This window comes from Hyla sarda, chromosome 6, assembly GCF_029499605.1.
Source record: "Hyla sarda isolate aHylSar1 chromosome 6, aHylSar1.hap1, whole genome shotgun sequence".
NCBI lineage: Eukaryota > Metazoa > Chordata > Amphibia > Anura > Hylidae > Hyla > Hyla sarda.
In genome coordinates this window covers 288,668,430-288,692,888 of record NC_079194.1, presented here as the reverse complement: position 1 = coordinate 288,692,888, position 24,459 = coordinate 288,668,430, and the positions used below count along the sequence as shown (strand labels likewise).

The following is a 24,459-nucleotide window of genomic DNA, read 5'->3' as shown; positions in this document are numbered from 1 at the left end:
AAGACATACTCAAATATCACTTTCTAAAGATAGGACTGTGCCAAACAGAGCTAAAGGGTAAGCGGAGAAGGTGTGCTGTCAAACACCAATATGAATGCTCCAAGTTAAACAAATAAAAGGGCGCTTCCCGAACGGGAACCCTGAGGTAACCACAAGCATCGGACTTCCTTTAAAGGGGTTGTATCAGGCAAAATCGGTGACTTAAAGGGGTACTCCACTGGAAAACATTTTTTTTTAAATCACTTGGTGCCAGAAAGCTAAACAGATTTGTAAATTATTTCTATTTAAAAATCTTAATCCTTCCAGTACTTAACAGCTGCTGTATGTTCCAGAGGAAGTCCCTTTTCTTTTTGAATTTCCTTTCTGTCTGACCACAGTGCTCTCTGCTGACACCTCTGTCCAGAGTAGGAGCAAATCCCCATAGCAAACCTATTCTGCTCCGGATAGTTCCAAAAATGGACAGCGGTGTCAGCAGAGAGCACTGTGGTCAGGCAGAAAAGAAATTCAAAAAGAAAAGAACTTCCTCTGTAGTATACAGCAGCTGATAAGTACTGGAAGGAGTAATATTTTTAAATAGAAGTAATTTACAAATCTGTTTAACTTTCTGGCACCAGGGGATTTAAAAAATTTTTTTTTCCAGGGGAGCACCCCTTTAAAGCCAAGTACTTTGAAGGAAGCATTCCCCAACCTGTGGTTCCCCAGCTGTTGGAAAACTACAGCCCCCATCATGCCCTGACAGCCGAAGGCTGTCAGGGCATGATGGGAGCTGTATTTTTTCAACAGCTGGGGAACCACAGGTTGGAGAGCCTTGATCTAAGCCAACTAGACTAGTGGAGTAGCCAACATGGCTTTCAAGTTAGTGGATCAGTTATACATTTTAAGGCTTATCGGGTACATTTCTCCAGCTCTGTGGTGGGCAAAATAACACTCACTAAAGGGTTCCCCCCAAATCACAGGACTGTCAAGGCCTCCCTCATCCACATTCTGCAAGGAATGCCCAAAAATTTCCTATTAAAACGAGCAGTGCCCTGTGTTGTTCTAGATGCAGGACGGCCCCATGAAAATCCAGACCGGTCTTGGTCAAACGACACTGGTTGCCCCAATAGGGCAGGGGTTGGAGCCAAATTAAACAAAAAAAGGGCCCTTTGTTGCTGGCTCAGCCCCCTTCCCCTGCATTGTCTGGACGGTCTGGCAGTATGGGGCCCTAACATTTCTGATGGAGATTCTAAAATAGGGTATATGAATAGTGGGGAGGTCTGGAGGGCTCAACCATTACATTGAGGCCTATTCAATGTAAGGGGCGCCATGTAGTACAACATTGTGTGGCCGCCTGCAGCTTCCATGGGTACTACCACCCGATCTAGGTGTTTGTATGGGAATGCTACCCACAGTACCACAATGCAATACAAGAATATAGTTTTTACATGCGGTTTTTATTTCTCCCCTACTTGTGCCACAATGAATGTTGGCGAGTAAATTAGAAAAAAAATCTTGGGTGCATGGGGCAATGGTTTCAAGCCCTCCCTTAGCGTTTCTGTACAACTGCAAGGATGCCATGTAAAGGGGCTGCTGTGTGGGTGCAATTCGCTTCACTTAAGAACAATTCTATAATACAGCAATATATTATCGGAATCACTCCCTTCTGACCATGCTTCATTTCTCTGCAAAATACAGAACAAAAAAATACAGAAAAACACATTTGAAATAAGTTTTACATTTATTCTCATTTTATTTAGTGAAAAAAAGTATTGATCCCCCATCAATTAGCAAGATTTCTGGCTCCCACGAGTCTTTTATACAAGTAATGAGCTGAGATTAGGAGCACTCTCTTATAGGGAGTGCTCATAATCTCAGTTTGTTACTTGTATAAAAGACACCTGTCCATAGAAGAACTCAACCAGATTCCAAACTCTCCACCATGTCTTTTATCAGAGCCAAAGGACGTGCAAGAAAAAAGTGCAAACGTGTTACACTCAAAAAAGCATGCACGAGGATGCGGTCCATCGCAAAGCTCTTCTCCGCAGAGCCGTATACCAATGGCCGCGTTACCGCATCCTGACAAATCCTAGTGACGAACAAACACGCATAAAGTGGCACAGCGATCAAAAAGCCCAAAAAATTAATAAGTGAATGTGTGCCATGAGTTATGGCCCGGACATCCAGAAGGATCTATAAAAATTTCTCTGATCGTAGCCAGAAGGCCAGGAATCAAAGGGGTGAGTGCCAAAAGGTGAAGAGAGTGTGGTGCAGTGCATTCACTCAGTAAGCTATTACACCCAGCGAGTTTCGGCACCTCAAAGTCACCACTCCCCAAGGCACTAAAAGTACTGCCTTAAGGGCGTATTCCGGGAATAAAAAAACAGGCCTTTTTTCCTTTCAAAGACCTCTCCCTGTTTGTCTCCAGTTTCCGTGTGGTTCTGCAGCTCAGTTCCATTGAAGTGAATGGAGCCAAGTTGTAAAACCACACCCAAACTGGAGACAAACAGGGTGCGGTCCTTGAAAGAAAAAAGGCCTGTTTTTTGATTCCTGGAATACCCCTTTAAAATCATTGACAAGATCCTCTTGTGTTGTTCTGGGCTGATTCCTCACTGTTTTCCTGATCATTGAAACTCCACACAGTGAGATCTTACATGGACCAAGAGAGATTGACAGGTATTTTGTGTTTCTTCCATTTGTGAACAATGGCACAGACTGTTGTAAACTTCTCACCAAGCTGCTTGGAGATGGACTTGTAGCCCATCCCAGCCTTGTGTAGGTCTACAATCTTGTCCCTGACATCCTTGGACAGCTCTTTGGTCTTGGCCATGGTGGAGAGTTTGGAATCTGATCGATTGCGTCTGTGGACAGGTTATATAGGTAACAAGATGAGATTAGGAGCACTCCCTTTAAAAAAGTGCTCCTAATATCAGCTTTTTAGGCTTTTTCACACTACCGTTAGTACGTTAGTGCGTCTCTTTCTCTTGCTATTCATAACGGAGCCTGGCGGACCCCATAGTAGTAATTGGGAGTCGCTGGGACCAGTGGTTGGCCGTTGCTCTCCATCCTGAGAACAGCCGTTAAAGTCAGGAACAAAAAAAAAAAAAAAGACTGACGCCCGCTCCCGATGAGGACCAAAGGCAGTTTGAAAAGGGGCCTAACCTGTATAATTGACATCTGGGAGACAGAAAATCTTGCTGATACTGTAGTAGATCAAATACTTATTTCACTGAATAGAATGCAAATTAATTTAGACCTCATCTGAAATTGGTTTTTCTGGATTTTTTTGTTGTTATTCTGTCTCTCACTGTTCAAATAAACCGACCATTAAAATTATAGACTAACCCTTCCTTTTCATTGGCAAATGTGCAAAGTCAGCAGGGGATCAAATACATTTTTCCTTCACTGTATGACGGCCTGTCATCTGGACGTCAGGAGGTCATAAGTACTGGGTTCACCCTTTATGATATGACGGGAGGTATCATAACAATCATATGTAATGGTGGCCATTAGACTTCTGGCATATAACAAGGGGTATAATGGTGCATTGCCAAAAAAACAAAAACAAAAAAGCCCCCCCTACCCCACCTTTACTTGTCCCCTGCGTACAGTTTTAGTTGGTCAGTGCTGGAGTCAATAGTGCAGAGCGGAGGTTCACATATCTCCATGCTACTGGACATGGCAGAAGAGCTCGGAGAATTGTTTTCCTGGTCAGTCCCTTCCTCAGACGTCTCTTCCAATTCCTCCTCCTCAGAGTTTTCCTCTTTGGTCTCTGGTCCTTTTTTCATCTGGATAAGGCTTGCGAGTAACATGGAAGGCCCCAAGAGCTGACTATCAATGCCGTTCAACTTTCCCCCGCGTCTTTTCTGTACAGCAAATCGTGGACTGAGTCCTGGGGTGGTCGTACTTGACCTCCGGCGCCCATCCTTCCTCCCCCCACGTCCTGGAGTAGCCAAGCCAAGAGGGAGAGCTGGCAACTGAGTCGCAGAACAGCGTCTTTGCATAGAGAGGGTGGTAGAAGCCAAACCAGCACTGGATCTACGGCGAGCCTTGCCAGTGGTTATGACCACGCTACACCTCCGCAACGTCGGGGGGCAGAATGTTTCAGAAGGGGGAGGTGCGGGCTTCTTCTTAAAGTGCCTTTTAAAAAATGTCTCCATGTTGTTTCCGTTTTGGAAGGGGTATGGTGCGGATGGGTCAGCAGAGGACGGGGCTGTTGACGTAGAAACCACCATGTTAACATACAGCAAATACCAAGCCGTCGCTTCTCTTATGTGATATACAGAGGAGCGATGTAAAACCCCAAGCACGTAAAATTCATCAATTCTAAATTAAACATGGAAATTACAGACGCTCTATATTTAGACTCTGCATAATTTTACATAGCCACCCATGAAATCAGGATTAAATGAATCAATAATCTGTAGACTATTCAGCACTGGAGGACTGCAATGCTAAATCTACCACCTAAAATTCTACTATAAAGAACTGGTCCATGAGGTCCCAAGAGGTTGCCCCATTACTTACCAGAATATTATTAACTACCGCCATGCCCTATTTGGAAGGGGCCAAAAGCATTAAAGGGGTACTTCTTCCCTAGACTTCTTATCCCCTATCCAAAGAATAGGGGATAAGATGTCTGATTGTTAGGGCCCCACTGCTGGGGACCCCCGCGATCTCAGCTGCGGCACCCCAGACATCTGAGTGCACTTCGCTCCATGCTGGATGACTGGCGATGTGGGGCAGAGGCTCTTGATGTCACAGCCACATCCCGCTCGTGATGTCATGGCCACGCCCCCTCAATGCAAGTCTATGGGAGGGGGCGTGACGGCAGTCACGCCCCCCTCCCATAGACTTGCATTGAGGGGGCGTGGCCATGACATCACGAGCGGGGTGCGGACGTGACATCAAGAGCCTCCATCGCTGCGCCCGGTGCTCTAAACGAACGTCGGGTGCTGCAGTGAGATCGCGGGGGAGATGGCTCCTTTGGATAAGGAATAAGATGTGTAGGGGCGGAGTACCCCTTTAATAAACCTGCGATTCCTGATTCATGCATAGAAATGCCCCTACAAGAAGAGCAAAGGGGGTGAGGAAGCAGAGGTGAAGCAACGAGTGCCAACCTCCATAGGTGCCCTAATTTTGTTAGTCGTTTACCCCCTTTGAAAATCCAACATGTGGAGACAGAGAACATTCAAAGATTCCAAAAAAGTGGACAATTCAGAGTCTTTCATTGCCAGACAAGAACATGCATAACATACTGTAGAGCAGTATTCTCCAACCTGTGGCTCTCCAGCTTCTGCAAAACTACAACTCCCATCATACACAGATAGTCTTCCATTGCCAGACTAGAGCATGCATACCATAGAGCAGTGTTCATCAACCTATGACTCTACAGCTGATGCCAAACTACAACTCCCATCATGCCATGGCAGCCTTCCACAAACAGACAAGAGCATGCATTACATACAGCAATATTGTCCAACATGTGGCTTTCCAGCTTAAAGGAGTAGTCCAGCGCTGAAAAACTTATCCCCCTATCCTAAGGATAGGGGATAAGTTTCAGATAGCGGGGGGTCCGACTGCTGGGGCCCCCTGCGATCTCCTGTACGGGGTCCCGACTCACTGGCCAGATAGCGGGTGTCGACCACCGCACGAAGCTGCGGCCGACACGCCCCCTCAATACAGCGATATGGCCGGAGATTGCCGAAGGCAGCGCTCTGGCTCTGCCATAGAGTTGTATTAAGGGGGCGCGTCAGCTGCCGCTTCGAGCTGTGGTCAACACGCCCCCTTCCTGCGGGCTGCCGGGGCCCGTACAGGAGATCGCGGGGGGCCCCAGCGGTCGAACCCCACGCGATCTGATTCTTATCCCTGATCCTTTAAGCAAAACTACAACTCCCATCATGCTCAGACGGTTTTCATTACCAGACAAGAGCATTCATACCATACAGCAGTATTTCCCGACCTGTGGCTCTCCAGCATTCGCACAACTACAACTCCCATCATGTTCAGACAGTCTAACACGAGCATGCATAACATGATGTATTTCCCAAACAGGGTGTCTCAAGTTGTTGCAAAACTACAACTCCCAGCATGCCCGGACAGCCATTGGCTGTCCGGGCATGCTGGGAGTTGTAGTTTTGCAACAGCAGGAGACACCCTGCTTGGGAAACACTGCCCTAAGGGTATGTTCACACTATGGACTCTCTGCACGAAATTTTCTTCAGTTATGCCCAGTTATGTTAAAATCTTATTAAGGGTCTGATTGCAGGGGTTATGACCTCTGGGACCCCACCAATCTCCAGAACAGGGCCAGTCTCTTACCCCTAAGTGCTCCGGCCCCCACGAAGACTATAAAAAGTGGCGATCCGAGGCGGGACATCGCTGCCAGTTTGTCTAGGAAGGTGGGGGCCGAAGTGGTAAGAGACGGGTCCTGTTCTAGAGATCGCGTGAGACCGACCCAACCCACCCCCCAAAGCTTCGTGTAGGGAATAAGCTTAACATAGCCGGAGTACCCCTTTAAACAATAAGTCATTTTCTGTTAAAACGTTCCCTGTATGATCAGATTATTTGAGGGAGGCTACAAGTATTCACCAGGATTACGGACAGATCCTCTTCGATAACGCGCGAAGCCGTGATCAGATGCAGGTGAAACGTCGCGGTCCGCAAGGATCTTCACGCCTCGCTCGTAAAACGCCCGATTATCCCATTCTGTCAAGTTAAAACGTGAAAACAAATGTGCCGCTTAAGGTTGGATCTAAATAGTAAGAAGAACAGCTGGAAAGGAGGGGTTTAAAGCCCAAATCCGGCACGCTGGCAGGGGATGGGGAGATTAGGTTCAGCTCCCCAGATATCAAGCACCAGCTCTGCAGGGCCGGCGGGAGATGGATGAGCGGGGAGCCGGCGCTTACACAATACATCATTTATAGTCTGCTCCTCCATAAAGCCACCGCTTGTTTGTGTCGCCATAAAACATGATTGAGCGGTGACCTTCCTTAACCAGTGACAAAAGACAAAAAAAAAAAGGGAGCACCCACTCGCTGGCATTGCCCTGGTGGGGAGGGGGGGTGAGAAAGGATATGTAGTATAGGAACAACATTCTCTGTCCTGTTTGTGGGGATGTTCCCGGCTTCTTTCCTAAACCCATTCTGGACTGTAGCCCAGAACAGCCGAAAAGGACACAGGTTAAAGGTCTCCTCCTCGCAAAGAATGGAGAGGAAGCTGCTTGCAGCGAGCATTTCCTGTGCATGGTCTCCTCCGCCGTACTTGGATATAGCTCTGCGAGGCTCAACATCTGCGACAGACGCGGCCGTTGTAATAAGCCCTTCGTTATGCGCTGCTTTTTTTTTTTTACGTCAAAAATTTGAATCTCATTAAATTTGTTGTCTTGTCCATATTATATATATATATATATATATATATATATATATATATATATATATATATATATATAGAGTGGTCCCTCAAGTTACAATATTAATTGGTTCTGGGACGACCATTGTATGTTGAAACCATTGTATGTTGAGGCCATAACTCTATGGAAACCTAGTAATTGGTTCTGAAGCCCCCAAAATGTCATCCAAAAATAGGAAAAAGTGAGAGTTAAAGAAAAATAAGTAGATAACTAATATAGATAAAGCAAATCCTTACTTATAAAAGTAAGAAAGATCTGCTGGAAGCTGTAATCACTGTCTATGTCAGCGTTTCTGAAGCAAAGAGCCTCCAGCTGTTGCAAAACTACAACTCCCAGCATGCCCGGACAGCCTTTGGCTGTCCGGGCATGCTGGGAGTTGTAGTTTTGCAACAGCTGTGGGCACCCTGCTTGGGAAACACTGGTCTATGTAGAGGACAGGAGCTTCTTCAGGGTCCTGTACAGTACACAGTGTCCTAAAAAAGTAATATGGAGCCGCCCTCACCTGGTGTCCAAAGGAGCAGCTAACCCTGGTACAGGTAAAGAGTACAGAACATGTAATACCTCCCTGTACTGTAGGGGGCGCTACCAGACACCAGTCAGTGCATACACTTCAGTAATACAGGTAAAGAGTACAGAACATGTAATACCTCCCTGCACTGTAGGGGGAACTACCAGACACCAGGCAGTGCATGCACTTCAGTAATACAGGTAAAGAGTAGTACAGTACATGTAATACCTCCCTGTACTGTAGGGGGCGCTACCAGACACCAGTCAGTGCATACGCTTCAGTAATACAGGTGTTTTACCAGTAAATTGCCCATTCTGATTGGTCAGATCTTCCAGCCATTGACGCGTTTCACAGATCTGGACTGTCCATGGCATTGTATGTGGAGTCTGGTTTCAACTTACAATGCTCCAGAAAAGACCATTGTATGTTGAAACTATTGTATGTTGAGGCCATTGTAAGTTGAGGGATCACTGTATATAATTTCTCCAAAGCAATGCAGCACTACTTCACCATCATAGTCTCTGGTGCCAGTGCCCCAACTCGATCACAGTCCAGATAATAGAACAACAATGGCGCACCACTCAAAAATGCAAAAAAAAAAAAACGAAAAAACTGTGAATTTATTCCTTCATGTCAAGCAAAAAATAGCAACGTTTCAGCTCCATTGAGGAGCTGAAACGTTGCTATTTTTTGCTTAACATGAAGGATTAAATTCACCGTTTTTCTTTGCATTTTTGAGTGCTGCACCATTGTTGTTCTATCCATCTATCTATCCATATATATATATATATATATATATATATATATATATATATATATACACACATACACATACATACACACAGGGGGAGATTTATCAAAACCTGTCCAGAGAAGAATTTGCTGAGTTGCCCATAGCAACCAATCAGATCGCTGCTTTCATTTATAAAGAGGCCTGTGAAAAATGAAAGCAGAGATTTGATTGGTTGCTATGGGCAACTCAGCAACTTTTTCTCTGGACAGGTTTTGATAAATCTCCCCCCACAGAGTATTTATCTCTCTCTATACACACACATTATATATATATTCTTTATTTTTTTATTTTATTTACACGCACAGTGTCGGCTATCTCGCCAAGTATACGGTGTCGCTAATCACATTACAGCGAGTAAACTATACGCCCGACAACTGGGACGAACAAAAAATAAATAAATAAAATAAAAGGTTGGTGTTGGAGAACATGAGAGGGGGTTAACTTGGTGGTAACGAAAACACAAACCTGGCTATTTATAGGCACGGATCTCAGATACACAGACGGCTATAAATAGTGCAGGTGCATTCGCCTGGGATGACACGGCGCTGTCGCAAAGCCGAAATCCACAGCGTTCACAGCCGTCCGGTAATATATAAGCCGCAGATACAAGACGACACCGTACACACTGTGCTGTACTCCACGCTGTTCTCTGCAGTGGACGTGGGAATGTGTGATTCACAAGGGGGAATCCATAAGAAGATAATAGAAGATTAATAGGGCTGCAAATAAAAAAATAACGGCGCCCATTTGGTCTTCAATCACAAATTATTTAGGGCTGAAGTGTGCGGCCGGTGTTAGGAAACTAGCATCAATAGCTTTATATACATGTGCGCTGATAGTTGTATGTGACACCTCAAGGGTCAAATAATAGTAACCCCATAGTCCGTGCTGCACTGGTTACACCCCAATAGTCATGTTTATGTCCCCCATAGTCAGTGCTGCACTGGTTACACCCCAATAGTCATGTTTATGTCCCCCATAGTCCGTGCTGCACTGGTTACACCCCAATAGTCATGTTTATGTCCCCCATAGTCAGTGCTGCACTGGTTACACCCCAATAGTCATGTTTATGTCCCCCAGTAGTCAGTGCTGCACAATACCTCCAGTAAGTTAGAGTAGCACTGTATACACCAGACAGTAGAGGGTGCTGGACTGTTAACACCCCCCACATAGCCAGAGTTGCAGTGTTTACAAACCCCTGTAGTCAGCGCTGCACTGCTTACACCTCCCTGTAGTCAGCGCTGCACTGCAGACACCTCCCTGTAGTCCGCGCTGCACTGCTTACACCTCCCAGAAGTCAGCGCTGCACTGCTTACACCTCCCAGAAGTCAGCGCTGCACTGCTTACACCTCCCAGAAGTCAGCGCTGTACTGCTTACACCTCCCAGAAGTCAGCGCTGCACTGCTTACACCTCCCAGTAGTCAGCGCTGCACTGCTTACACCTCTCTGTAGTCCATACTGCACTTCTTACACCTCCCTGTAGTCAGCGCCAAACTGCTTACACCTCCCTGTAGTCAGCGCTGCACTGCTTACACCTCCCTGTAGTCAGCGCTGCACTGCTTACACCTCCCTGTAGTCAGCGCTGTGCTGTCTGTGAACCTCCTAATAGTCAGTGTTGAATTGCTTGCAGACCCCAGTAGCGAATACGGAAACAAGATCTAAAAAAGATAAAAGTCGCTGTTGAGGACAATGAAGGGACTGATTATCAAACCTCAAGGCGCTCAGGTGATGTACACAAGTGACATTTAGAAAGAGCTGTAAGGAATATTTGTATAAATGGAAATCACTGACGTCATCCGATAGAATTGGTGCCAAAAGAGCCACTCATGCAAATTCATTCAAAGCAACAGCGACAGAGTACTATATACAATGACATCAATAGACTATATATACAGACATCAAGCGGGGAGGACCATGCCAGCAAAAAGAGTGCAAGGGTTCCCCTACCTACTTTAAGAGAAAAAATAAAAAATAATAGTAATAAATAATATTAATAATAATAAAGAATATTGTTAATAAATAAATATATAATGCTAATAATAATAATACTATTATTAATTATTATTATTATATATTTTTTTATTATTAATTATAATAATAAAAAATAAAAATAGCTGTTTGTCCAGCATGCCTGGACAACAAAACCGTGGTGTCTCCAGCTGTTGCAAAACTACAACTCCCAGCATGCCCGGACAGCCTTTGGCCTGGACAACCAAACCATTGTGCCTCCAGCTGTTGCAAAACTACAACTCCCAGCATGCCTGGACAGCCTTTGGCCTGGACAACCAAACCATTGTGCCTCCAGCTGGGGCAAAACTACAACTCCCAGCATGCCCGGACAGCCGTTGGCTGTCCGGGCATGCTGGAAGTTGTAGTTTTGCAACAGCTGGAGGAACCGTTTCGGAAACACTGTCCTAAGGGTATGTTCACACTAAGGATTATCTGCACAGAATTCCGTGGCACTAATCTAACACTTGTGTGAATGGATGTTCCTATTCGTCGCCTATTCACACTGCGGAATAATCACATGCCAAAAGAATGTACAAGATCATTTCTGTCAATAGTGACGCATAGGCCTAGTGCCAACGAATTTTGGAAACTCCAACCCGGAATATCTCTGGGCGGAGATTCCTTAGAGCCCATTCACACAGCCGAATTTCAGAGCGGAATGCAGCGGAAAAATTCTGGTCGGAAATTCCACTGCAGCAACCTCCCATTGTTTTCAACAGGATTCTGCTGCACTGTGCACACAGCTGAATTTCCAACGTGAAAAATTCTGCAGCGGAAAACATTCAAATTTCGGATTCTCTGCCTAGTATTTGACCATGAATTCTGTCGCTATTTCAGACATCACAGTTCGGCATGGATTCTAGAGGATAATACGCGCCAAAGGGAACACGGCAAGAAGCCATCCTTAAAGGGGTGTTTTAGAGGGGGAATAAAACTCATCCCCTATACACAGGATAGGGGTTAAAGTTTTTTTTAAATCAACTGGTGGCAGAAAGTTAAACAGATTTGTAAATTACTTCTATTAAAAAAAATCTTAATCCTTCCAGTACTTATCAGCTGCTGTATGATCCACAGGAAGTTCTTTTCTTTTTGAATTTCCTTTCTGTCTGACCGCAGTGCTCTGTGCTGACACCTCTGTCCATGTTTGGAACTGTCCGGAGCAGGAGAGGTTTGCTATGGGGATTTGCTCCTACTCTGGACAGTACCTGACATGGACAGAGGTGTCAGCAGAAAGCACTGTGGTCAGACAGAAAGAAAATTCAAAAAGAAAACAACTTCCTGTGGATCATACAGCAGCTGATAAGTACTGGAAGGATTAAGATTTTTAAATAGAACTAATTTACAAATCTGTATAACTTTCTGCCACCAGTTGATTTAAAAAAAACTTTAACCCCTATCCTGTGTATAGGGGATGAGTTTTATTCCCCCTCTAAAACACCCCTTTAAGGATGGCTTCTTGCCGTGTTCCCTTTGGCGCATATTATCCTCTAGAATCCATGCCGAACTGTGTTGTCTGAAATTGAGTTGATTTGAAAACAATTTTTTTTTCCATCGGAGTAGCCCTTTAAGTCACTGACTAAGGTGGGACATCGCTGAAGAGCGCAGTACCTGCGGAGAAGACACATCACAGCAAGGAGAATCAGGAGCCATGAGTTCAAAACTGTGTGCCTCGTGCTGTTGAAACACTACAACTCCCAGCATGTCTGGACAGCCCAAAAAAATTATGTTTTCCAGAGGAGTACCCCTTTAAGTGTCTGATGGTGAGGAGGTGGGGGTTGTGGGTAGGACTGACCACTGGGACCTCTCGGGATCTCCTGTATGGGGTCCGGCTACTTACCAGTACCCTGAGTGTCCCGGACCCCACCTTCCGAGACAAGCAGGGGTGACGGCCCGCGAAGCCAATCACTGGCAGAGACGGGGTACCATCTCAGCTGGTGACTGGCTGCTCATCACAGATGGTGGGGGTCCGAAGCGTGGGGGGGCCAAATCTAAGTGTTTTTTTTCCCCCCCAGTAGCAAATAGCCGCATAAGCACTAAGCATCATAACAGTTGCCCATAGCAACCAATCAGATTGCTATGGAGGACATTCCAATATGGCCGATAGTACAGTCTCCACAAAGGAGGTTACACCCCTCCCCGGCCTGACATGGCCAATCATAAAAAATAACAGACTGTTCTCGCCAACTCTCCAATATGGAAATAAGACTGTGGATCCTTTAAAGAGATATCACCTCAGGAACGCCCAGTGATGTGGAAATGTAACCATGTGAGCGACAACAAAACAAAACTAAGCAACGCTACCAGCAAAGTGTATATACCGATCTATCGTCGAAATCATGGCATGTGTATTCCATAGAGCAGCGTTCCCCCGAACTTGTGCCTAACCAGCTTTTACAAAACTACAACTCCCATCATGCCCCCCCATACACATAATTTGGGCGACCAGTCCTCTAGATCAGAGGTTGTCAACGTTCATCTAATGAAGTGTTGTCGTCCCCAACTTGTATCATGGCAACTGCGGTTGCAAAACCACAACGCCCATCATGCCCGGACAGCCTTCGGCTGTCCGGGCATGATGGGAGTTGTAGTTTTGCAACTGCTAGAGAGGGACGCAGGATGGGAACATACAGAGTCAAATATACCGAAAGTAAAAAAAGTAAGGGACCGCTCTAATAAAGACAACAACCTTTTCGGACAAGACCAATTTTGGGTGGTAGTCTCAAATAATGCAAAATAAATGTGGAGCGGAAAATCTGGTCTGGGTAATGGAGTGGTCTTTTGGAGAAGTTTCTCTATATGTATGAGTATAAGAGATGAGATCAGTGGTGAACTTATATAGGGGTGGAGGCAATTTTTGGAGGCACATACATACAGATATATTATATTTATATATCCATCTATAACTATATATATATATATATATATATATATATATATATCTCTATAACTATGTCATGTGACATAAGAGCTGTCAAGCATTGTTCATGCCGCAGTGTTTGTGTCCTTCCAATGAAGAATAAAGCTGTCCTTTTTACCGCATGCCGAGTGCTGGACGCCTATTTCTCCCTTGTCTATCCTATGCGTGTTGGTCCACACGTGTCCGAGACACGGCGGTTTAGGTGGTGAGCTGGACTTGCTCTTTCTTTCCTGAAAGTTTTATCTCTATACAGTTGAAAAATTATGTCCGGTTGCATCCGTTTTTTTAAGAAAAAAAACGTAAACGTTTTGAACTTTTCACTCCATTATGAATAAAGTTTCACTTGTTTGATTGAAATTCCAAGAAAAAAAAACTGTGCAAAGTCAAAAACCGTATGGTGAAAACCGGATGAAACCGTACGTACATACAGGTCTGTACGGTTCCCATTGACTCCCATGTAAAAAAAAAAACGTATATGGGTTAATACGGTTTTTCACCCGGACCAAAAACTGTGGTAGGCCACGGTTTTCTGTCCAGAAAAAAAAAAAGAAAGTAAAAAATTGTATGGTTTGAAAAACGCAGACACCCGTATACAATATGTATACAATATACCGTATGTGCATATGGTTTTGAATGGAAAGTCTATGGCCACGGTTTGCTGTACGGTTGCATACGGTTAAAAAAAAAAATAAAACTATCCAAAAACTGTATAGAAAAATCGTGGTGTGAACCCACCCTAACTCCACACTCCGTCCTTTCCGCTTGTAAACAATGAACATACGGCTGCGCAAAGATCCCACACGTGATCGCAGCTAGCTGGAAGTCTAATCGCCTACCTGTGTATAGGGGATTCCCCTGCGCATGCGCTAGTACATAGTGCTGTCAGCGCAGCCGTCCTGTAACAGATGCAGAGATTCGGCGGACAGACCTTAACAGCCAAATGTCAGTCAGATCCCGCAATGATCTGCCAGGGTCCGGAGTGGGATCCATCAAAGAGATATGATAGTTAGTTTGACATAAAGGACGGTCAGTGAATAGGTGTAGACTTGATATATTGTGCTGTGGAATCCCCTGTGTATTGTCTGCTCCAATTGGTCAAGATGTACAAATATAGTAAACAGTGCCTAAAAAAATATAAAAAAAGAGAAAAAAATTCAAAAACACCACCTCACGTCAATTTCTTATGCTTTTTAAGATGGGTTGTTACATAATCCTAATAGGCTATGTTTAGAACAGAAGAAACAAATGGATGAAGAAAGAAAAACAGAGGGAAATAAAAAAAGGGGGGGGAAAGAAAAAAGGGGAGGAATGCATAAAGAGAAAGAAAAAGTTAATGAAAATTTAAAATATATATATAAATAAAAAATTAAAAATGTAAAATAAAGAAAACTTGAAGAATAAAAAAAACTAAATACAATAAAATATAAAAAATAAAATGAGAAAAATAGGAAGAGAAAAAAGGGGACAAAAGGAAAAGATTAAAAAAAAGGAAAAAATTGATAAGGGGGAGAAGCAAAATGAATTATAAAAAATAAAAAATCCCAAAAATAAATAATAAATAAAAAACAAAAATGAAGAAAATAAAAAATGAAAAAGTGAAAAGTAAACAAAAAATAGCATAAAAAGGGGGAATGGATATAATAAAATAGACAAAAAATGGGGGCAAACAAGAATAAAGTTACATGTAGAGTTTAAGATTAAAATCCACGTTCAATCCATGTGGCTGTAAAGTATAGTAGGGAGGAATCAAGCAACTATAGGCCAGTAAGTCTGACATCAATAGTGGGGAAATTAATGGAAACCCTACTAAAGGATAGGATTGTGGAACATCTAAAATCCCTGAAAAACAACATGGGTTTACTTCAGGGAGATGATGTCAAACAAATCTTATTGATTTTTTTGACTGGGTGACTGAAAATAATAGATGGCGGAGGGGCAGTAGACATCACATATATAGATTTTAGTAAGGTTTTTGACACTGTCCACATAGAAGACTTATCAATAAACTACAGTCATTGAGCTTGGACTCCCATATTGTTGAGTGGATTAGACAGCAGAGGGTTGTAGTTAATGGAGAATATTCAGAGCAAGGTCTTGTCACCAGTGGGGACCTCAGGGATCTGTACTGGGACCAATATTGTTTAATATCTTCATTAGTGATATCGCAAAAGGTCTTGATGGTTCGGTATTGGTCATTTTGCTGATGACACAAAGATATGTAACAGGGTTTATGTTCCTGGAGGGATCCGCCAAATGGAAAAGGATTTAGGAAAACTAGAAGAATGGTCAGAACTCTGGACACTGAAATTTAATGTGGATAAGTGCAAGATAATGCACCTGGGGCGTAAAAACCCTCAGGCAGAATATAGAATATTTGACACAGTCCTGACCTCAGTATCTGAGGAAAGGGATTTAGGAGTAATTATTTCAGAAGACTTAAAGGTAGGAAGACAATGTAATAATAGAGCAGCAGGAAACACTAGCAGAATGCTTGGATGTATAGGGAGAGGTATAAGCAGCAGAAAGAGAGAAGTGCTCATGCTGCTGTACAGAACACTGGTGAGACCTCACTTGGAGTATTGTGCGCAGTACTAGAGGCCGTACCTCCAGAAGGATATAGATACTCTAGAGAGAGTTCAGAGAAGATACTAAACAAGTACATGTATTGCAGGATAAAACTTACCAGGAAAGGTTAAAGGACCCTAACATGTATAGAAGAAAGAAGAGACAGAAGGGATATGATAGAGACTTTTATATATATATGTGTATATATATGTATATATATATATATATATATATATATATATATATATATATATATAATATATATATATATATGGAATCAACACGGTAAAGGAGGAGAGGATATTTAAAAGAAGAAAAACTACCACAAGAGGACATTAGTTTTAAAGTAGAGGGGGCAAAGATTTAATAGTAATATCAGGAAGTATTACTTTACTGAGAGAGTAGTGGATGCATGGAATAGCCTTCCTGCAGAAGTGGTCGCTGCAAATACAGTGAAGGAGTTTAAACATGCATGGGATAAGCATAAGGTTATCCTTCATATAAGATTGGGATAGACATAAGGCTATACTTCATATAAGATAGGGATAGACATAAGGCTATCCTTCATATAAGATAGAGATAGACATAAGGCTATACTTCATATAAGATAGGGATAGACATAAGGCTATTCACATAAGATAGAGATAGGCATAAGGCTATCCTTCATATAAGATATAGATAGACATAAGGCTATACTTCATATAACATAGGGATAGACATAAGGCTATCCTTCATATAAGATAGAGATAGACATAAGGCTATTCACATAAGATAGAGATAGGCATAAGGCTATCCTTCATATAAGATATAGATAGACATAAGGCTATACTTCATATAACATAGGGATAGACATAAGGCTATCCTTCATATAAGATAGGGATAGACATAAGGCTATTCATATAAGATAGAGATAGGCATAAGGCTATCCTTCATATAAGATATAGATAGACATAAGGCTATCCTACATATAAGATAGGGATAGGTATAAGGCTATCCTACATATAAGATAGGGCCAGGGACTATTCATAGGATTCAGATTATTGGGCAGACTAGATGGGCCAAATGGTTCTTATCTTATGGTTCTATGTTCCTGAAACTGAGGATTCAGCACCCGCATAGAATGCGGGTGCTGCAGGGAGATCGCAGCGGGCCCCCCGCGATCAGACACCTTATCCCCTATCCTTTGCATAGGGGATAAAATATTTTTGCCCGGAATACCCCGATCATGATTGCTCTTGTTAAACAGACCCACCTCTTTCAATGTGAGGTCTGTCTGTTTAAGTACAGAAGTGGCAACTTGGGTTTCATTAGCATTCTGTGAAAAATAATTGTTTAGTCGTAATCTACGGAAAAATGTCTCATGGTCAATATGGAGAGAAAACCAATCTACATCAGTAGTTGGACAATACGAACGTCCCTTCTTCAAGGCTCTCATTTCTATATCAGATAATGTAATGGAGCTGATATTTACCACTAACGTTCTCTCCTCGCTCGTCCTCTCGGGGGTTTGTGGTAAATAGTTCGGCCAGGTCTGAACCCCTTGTGTTGTTTTCTTTCCCCCGCCTCCTTCTGTGTGGGGGCCTTTGGGTAAAAAAAGGTTGTTGAATGGATACATCGGACTGAGTTGGAATGCTCTTTTATTCTCATGCTGAAGTTGCGATTGCCATGTATATATTTTTCCATTATTGTAATCCTCGATATCGCGGTGCCATTTCATTCTTTTGGCCTCCTCCAATTCTTGTTGGTGTTTGAGGAGTCTGGATGCCAGTTTCTCCTTAAAGTCTTGATACCCCTTCCTTTGGGGTGAGGAGAGATTTCAACTGCTCCTCTACGTCAAGACACTTGGTTTGAGTTTTCTCGAAATCCAGCCGTAAAAACTCCACGTGGAGCAACATGACGTCAAAGGCATATTTGTTTGATATCTGGATAAACTTCTGATGAAAAAGGTCAATGTCTGCGAACAGATTTGGGTTCATATGGGAGCGCATCCCCGTGGAATCCTCTGTTCACGGTAGTACTCACTGAGGGGGACTAAATAGAGCTCCGGTGTAACCAAACGTCTAGATTCCACATCTCACTTCCTTCTGAGTAGGTCGATTGATGGAACACTCCGGAACGTGGCTTCTCTATGTACAGTACTCAGTACTCTTGTTGCATCCAGTTCGGAATATGTGAAAGTACTCATAATGCTTGCACCTTGCGATGTAGAGCCACACAATGGTGGTGTAGACATTCTGTCAAAGCCGCTCATCGGAACGCGAATCAAAGCAAACGTACAATCCAAAGTGTCCCCCCCTTGTCTGCCACTCCAATTGGTCTAGATTTAACACACTGCATTTATGTTATATTTTTTTTTATGTTTTTATGCTTGACAGCTCTTATGTCACATGACCACCGTCTAAACCTTTGGAGTTTGGAGGGTTGGCTTAATGAATAATGCTGCACTATTTGCACTTGTGTTTCCACCTATCACGTGTATTTGTTACCTATATAAGATTGTTGTATTTATGTATGCACTATGTTTGAGAAAGGCTCACTAGCCGGAAAGTCGCATTTATAGTCTCTGATACAATACAGTATTTAAGCCAGCACTTAACCGGACCTCCTGATTGGTGCCGTATCCTGGAATGGGGACTTTGTATCTGAATCCAGCATTGACAAGCTGGTGGATATCATGCACCGCTCTAAAGACCATCCTGTGCTCATTCTACTACACTTTGGAATATATATTATATATATACACATACATACACACACACATAGCCACTACACACGTCGATACTACATATACACACGTAAATACTACATATACACACGTACATACTACATATACACACTCACTACACACATGCATACTACATATACACACTCACTACACACATGCATACTACATATACATGCTCACTACACACACATGCATACTACATATACATGCTCACTACACACACATGCATACTACATATACACACTCACTACACACACATGCATACTACATATACACACTCGCTACACACACATGCATACTAAACATACACACTCACTACACACACATGCATACTACATATACACACTCACTACACACACATGCATACTACATATACACACTCACTACACACACATGCATACTACATATACACACTCACTACACACACATGCATACTACATATACACACTCACTACACACACATGCATACTACATATACACGCTCACTACACACACATGCATACTACATATACATGCTCACTACACACATGCATACTACATATACACGCTCACTACACACATGCATACTACATATACACGCTCACTACACACACATGCATACTACATATACACGCTCACTACACACACATGCATACTACATATACACACACACATACACACGTACATACTACATATACATACTACATATACACACTCACTACACACACATGCATACTACATATACACACACACGCATACACACATACATACTACATATACACATGTACATACTACATAAACACACTCACTACACACACTTTATAGTATATATGCACCTGAATATGGACTGACCGTATATAGTACCTGGATGAAGTACTAGGATTTCAAGCCACACATACATAATAGATTTCTAGTATAGTAATGTGCACAAATACAGGATAAAGCAAATTAAAAGTCCATTCATGTAACAAGACCCCCTATTTAACCCTAAACTTACACAGTCCCCCATCCTCATCACTATCAAATCCGTGCTGGATAGTCTCAGACTATTACTTCAAAACTAATCCCGACATCCTGCAACTTTAATCAGTTACCCCAAAAGCCTACCACATACCCGACCCCCATGCCACCCACAACCTCTATAAATACAGGGTAAATAAAATAAAAAAGGCTATGACCTGATCTTCTGGGCAGAAGAGTCGGCGCGGTCAGAGACTGGGAGCAATCCACTGTGTAAGAAGAGACGAGGAGGATTAGTATAAAGGAAGCATGACTGAGCGAGAAGAGTGTGCGAGTGTGTGTCCTACACTGTGTGAGAACAAGGAAACCGTCGCCCCTTCTGTACGAGTTACTGTCAAAGCGAAAGGTGAGTGTGCGAGTGTGGGCGTGCAAAGTTGTTCGCAAGCGGTGACACAATCAGCTTAAGAGTTAATAGATACTGTGCGGTACACTGTGTCAGGAAGGTAAAGGGTAAGCAAGGGCCCAAGTCTGCAAAAAGTTGTGACAGTTAGTGGTGCATTGTAGTGTAGTACAGTGCAGTGCGGTGTTATGTATGTGTGTGTATTGTAGTATAGAATAGTGCAGTACAGTGCAGTGCGGTGTTATGTATCTGTGCGTATTGTAGTATAGAATAGTGCAGTACAGTGCAGTGCGGTGTTATGTATGTGTGTGTATTGTAGTATAGTATAGTATAGTATAGTGCAGTACAGTGCAGTGCGGTGTTATGTATCTGTGTGTATTGTAGTATAGTATAGTATAGTATAGTATAGTGCAGTACAGTGCAGTGCGGTGTTATGTATCTGTGTGTATTGTAGTATAGTATAGTGCAGTACAGTGCAGTGCGGTGTTATGTATGTGTGTGTATTGTAGTATAGTATAGTGCAGTACAGTGCAGTGCGGTGTTATGTATCTGTGTGTATTGTAGTATAGTATAGTGCAGTACAGTGCAGTGCGGTGTTATGTATCTGTGTGTATTGTAGTATAGTATAGTGCAGTACAGTGCAGTGCGGTGTTATGTATGTGTGTGTATTGTAGTATAGTATAGTATAGTGCAGTACAGTGCAGTGCGGTGTTATGTATCTGTGTGTATTGTAGTATAGTATAGTGTAGTATAGTGCAGTGCGGTGTTATGTATCTGTGTGTATTGTAGTATAGTATAGTGTAGTATAGTGCAGTGCGGTGTTATGTATGTGTGCGTATTGTAGTATAGAATAGTGCAGTGCGGTGTTATGTATGTGTGTGTATTGTAGTATAGTATAGTGTAGTATAGTGCAGTGCGGTGTTATGTATCTGTGTGTATTGTAGTATAGAATAGTGCAGTGCGGTGTTATGTATCTGTGTGTATTGTAGTATAGAATAGTGCAGTGCGGTGTTATGTATCTGTGTGTATTGTAGTGTAGTATAGTGCAGTGCGGTGTTATGTATCTGTGTGTATTGTAGTAAAGTATAGTGCAGTGCGGTGTTATGTATCTGTGTGTATTGTAGTATAGTGCAGTACAGTGCAGTGCGGTGTTATGTATCTGTGTGTATTGTAGTGTAGTATAGTGCAGTGCGCTGTTATGTATCTGTGTGTATTGTAGTATAGTATAGTGCAGTACAGTGCGGTGTTATGTATGTGTGCGTATTGTAGTACAGTGCAGTACAGTGCAGTGCGGTGTTATGTATCTGTGTGTATTGTTGTGTAGTATAGTGCAATGCGGTGTTATGTATCTGTGTGTATTGTAGTATAGTATAGTGCAGTGCGCTGTTATGTATCTGTGCGTATTGTAGTATAGAATAGTGCAGTGCGGTGTTATGTATCTGTGTGTATTGTAGTATAGTATAGTGCAGTGCGGTGTTATGTATGTGTGCGTATTGTAGTATAGTATAGTGTAGTGCGGTGTTATGTATCTGTGTGTATTGTAGTATAGAATAGTGCAGTGCGGTGTTATGTATCTGTGTGTATTGTAGTATAGTATAGTGCAGTGCGGTGTTATGTATGTGTGCGTATTGTAGTATAGTATAGTGCAGTGTGGTGTTATGTATGTGTGCGTATTGTAGTATAGTATAGTGCAGTGTGGTGTTATGTATCTGTGTGTATTGTAGTATAGAATAGTGCAGTGCGGTGTTATGTATGTGTGCGTATTGTAGTATAGTATAGTGCAGTATAGTGCAGTGCGGTGTTGTGTATGTGTGCGTATTGTAGTATAGAATAGTGCAGTGCGGTGTTATGTATCTGTGTGTATTGTAGTATAGTATAGTGCGGTGTTATGTATGTGTGTATGTGTATTGTAGTATAGTGCAGTGTGGTGTTATGTATCTGTGTGTATTGTAGTATAGTATAGTGCAGTACAGTGCGGTGTTATGTATGTGTGCGTATTGTAGTATAGTATAGTGCAGTATAGTGCAGTGCGGTGTTGTGTATGTGTGCGTATTGTAGTATAGAATAGTGCAGTGCGGTGTTATGTATCTGTGTGTATTGTAGTATAGTATAGTGCGGTGTTATGTATGTGTGTATGTGTATTGTAGTATAGTGCAGTGCGGTGTTATGTATCTGTGTGTATTGTAGTATAGTGCAGTACAGTGCAGTGCGGTGTTATGTATCTGTGTGTATTGAAGTATAGTATAGTGCGGTGTTATGTATGTGTGTATGTGTATTGTAGTATAGTGCAGTGCGGTGTTATGTATCTGTGTGTATTTTAGTATAGTATAGTGCAGTACAGTGCAGTGCGGTGTTATGTATGTGTATTGTAGTTTAGTGCAGTGTTATGTGTGTATTGTAGTATAGTGCAGTGTTATGTGTGTATTGTAGTATAGTGCAGTGTTATGTGTGTGTATTGTAGTATAGTGCAGTGTTATGTGTGTGTATTGTAGTATAGTGCAGTGTTATGTGTGTGTATTGTAGTATAGTGCAGTGTTATGTGTGTGTATTGTAGTTTAGTGCAGTGTTATGTGTGTGTATTGTAGTTTAGTGCAGTGTTATGTGTGTGTATTGTAGTATAGTGCAGTGTTATGTGTGTGTATTGTAGTTAAGTGCAGTGTTATGTGTGTGTATTGTAGTTTAGTACAGTGTTATGTGTGTGTATTGTAGTATAGTGCAGTGTTATGTGTGTGTATTGTAGTATAGTGCAGTGTTATGTGTGCGTATTGTAGTTTAGTACAGTGTTATGTGTGTGTATTGTAGTATAGTGCAGTGTTATGTGTGTGTATTGTAGTTTAGTGCAGTGTTATGTGTGTGTATTGTAGTTTAGTACAGTGTTATGTGTGTGTATTGTAGTTTAGTGCAGTGTTGTGTGTGTATTGTAGTTTAGTGCAGTGTTAGGTGTGTGTATTGTAGTTTAGTGCAGTGTTAGGTGTGTGTATTGTAGTATAGTGCAGTGTTATGTGTGTGTATTGTAGTATAGTGCAGTGTTATGTGTGTGTATTGTAGTTTAGTGCAGTGTTATGTGTGTGTATTGGAGCAGAGAAGAAGCTGCTGCCCATCTCCCAGCTCGCAGTCACCGGTCTCCAGTCCTAGTTTGGAGTCTGGGTTATAAGGTCCCCCCCTCCTCCAGCGCAGAACCACAGAGAAGCCTCATTGGTAAGTCACAACACTTGAGAGAGAAGTGCGAGGAGGAGCATGGAGGAGAGGAGCGGGGCGATGGGGACAAGCAGGTGAGCACCAAAGAGAGGAACCTGCCTGCCAAGGGGGGCACAGGAGACATGAGGAGGGCACAGAAGACACCAGGGGGGCACAGGAGACACGAGGGGGGCACAGGAGACACGAGGGGGGCACAGGAGACATCAGGGGGGCACAGGAGAAGAGACATCAGGGGGGCACAGGAGACATCAGGAGGGCACAGTAAGAAATGGAGAAGTCAAAAGGAAAAAGGCAAAATACTGAGATATGCAGGAGCAGCGAGGGGACGATTATGATAATGGTGGTTATAATGGTCATGATGATGATGGGGACGTAACCTTGTGTTCTATTTCATCTTCAAACAGCAACTGCATTGTTAACCATTCAAATGCCAAGGCACCCTAAAAACCAGTGTTTTCAAACCAAGGTGTCTCCAGCTCTTGCAATATTACAACCCCCCAGCATTCCCTGCACAGCCAAACCATGGTACCTCAAGCAGTTGCAAAACTACAACTCCCAGCATGGTCGAAAGCCAAACCTTGGCGCCCCCAGCTGTTGCAAACCTACAACTCCCATCATTCCTGGAAAGCCAAACCAGGGGGCCTCCAGCTGTGGCAAAACTACAACATCCACCATGCCCAGACAGCCAAACCAGGGTCATTCCAGCTGTTGCAAAACTAAAACTCCCAAAATGTCCATACAGCCAAACCAGGATTCATCTGGCTGTAGCAAAACTAAAACTCCTAGACTGCCCTGACAGCCAAACCATGGTGCCTCCAGCTGTTGCAAAACTACAACTCCCAGCATGCCTGGACAGCCAAAGGCTGTTGAATGGGTCTAGAGCAGTGTTTTCAGTGTTTCACTAACCATAATGTCTCCAGCTGTTGCAAACTACAACTTTCAGTATGCCGCGACAGCCAAAAGCTACCTGGGCAATACTGAAAGTTGTAGTTTGCAACAGCTGTAAGCACGTTGGTT

The 24,459-nt window shown here is 43.0% G+C and overlaps 1 protein-coding gene across 8 annotated transcripts in view; it reads right to left on the bottom strand.

The window, feature by feature from the left end:
* Positions 1 to 24,459, bottom strand: part of DGKZ (diacylglycerol kinase zeta) — a 232,754-nt gene that overhangs the window by 104,362 nt on the left and 103,933 nt on the right. The window contains exons 1-2 of one of the 8 annotated variants that reach the window (XM_056527641.1): positions 20,063 to 20,418; positions 3,586 to 4,189 (exon numbers count right to left, since the gene is read on the bottom strand). The exons of 4 other annotated variants lie outside the window; for them this stretch is intronic. In XM_056527641.1, coding sequence (XP_056383616.1) covers positions 3,586 to 4,136 — 551 coding nt within the window. In that variant the 5' untranslated portion in view covers positions 4,137 to 4,189; positions 20,063 to 20,418. Of the gene's footprint in view, positions 1 to 3,585; positions 4,190 to 6,567; positions 6,758 to 20,062; positions 20,419 to 24,459 lie in introns of those variants that run through there. 3 more of the 8 variants (XM_056527638.1, XM_056527640.1, XM_056527639.1) reach the window with 3 other exon arrangements.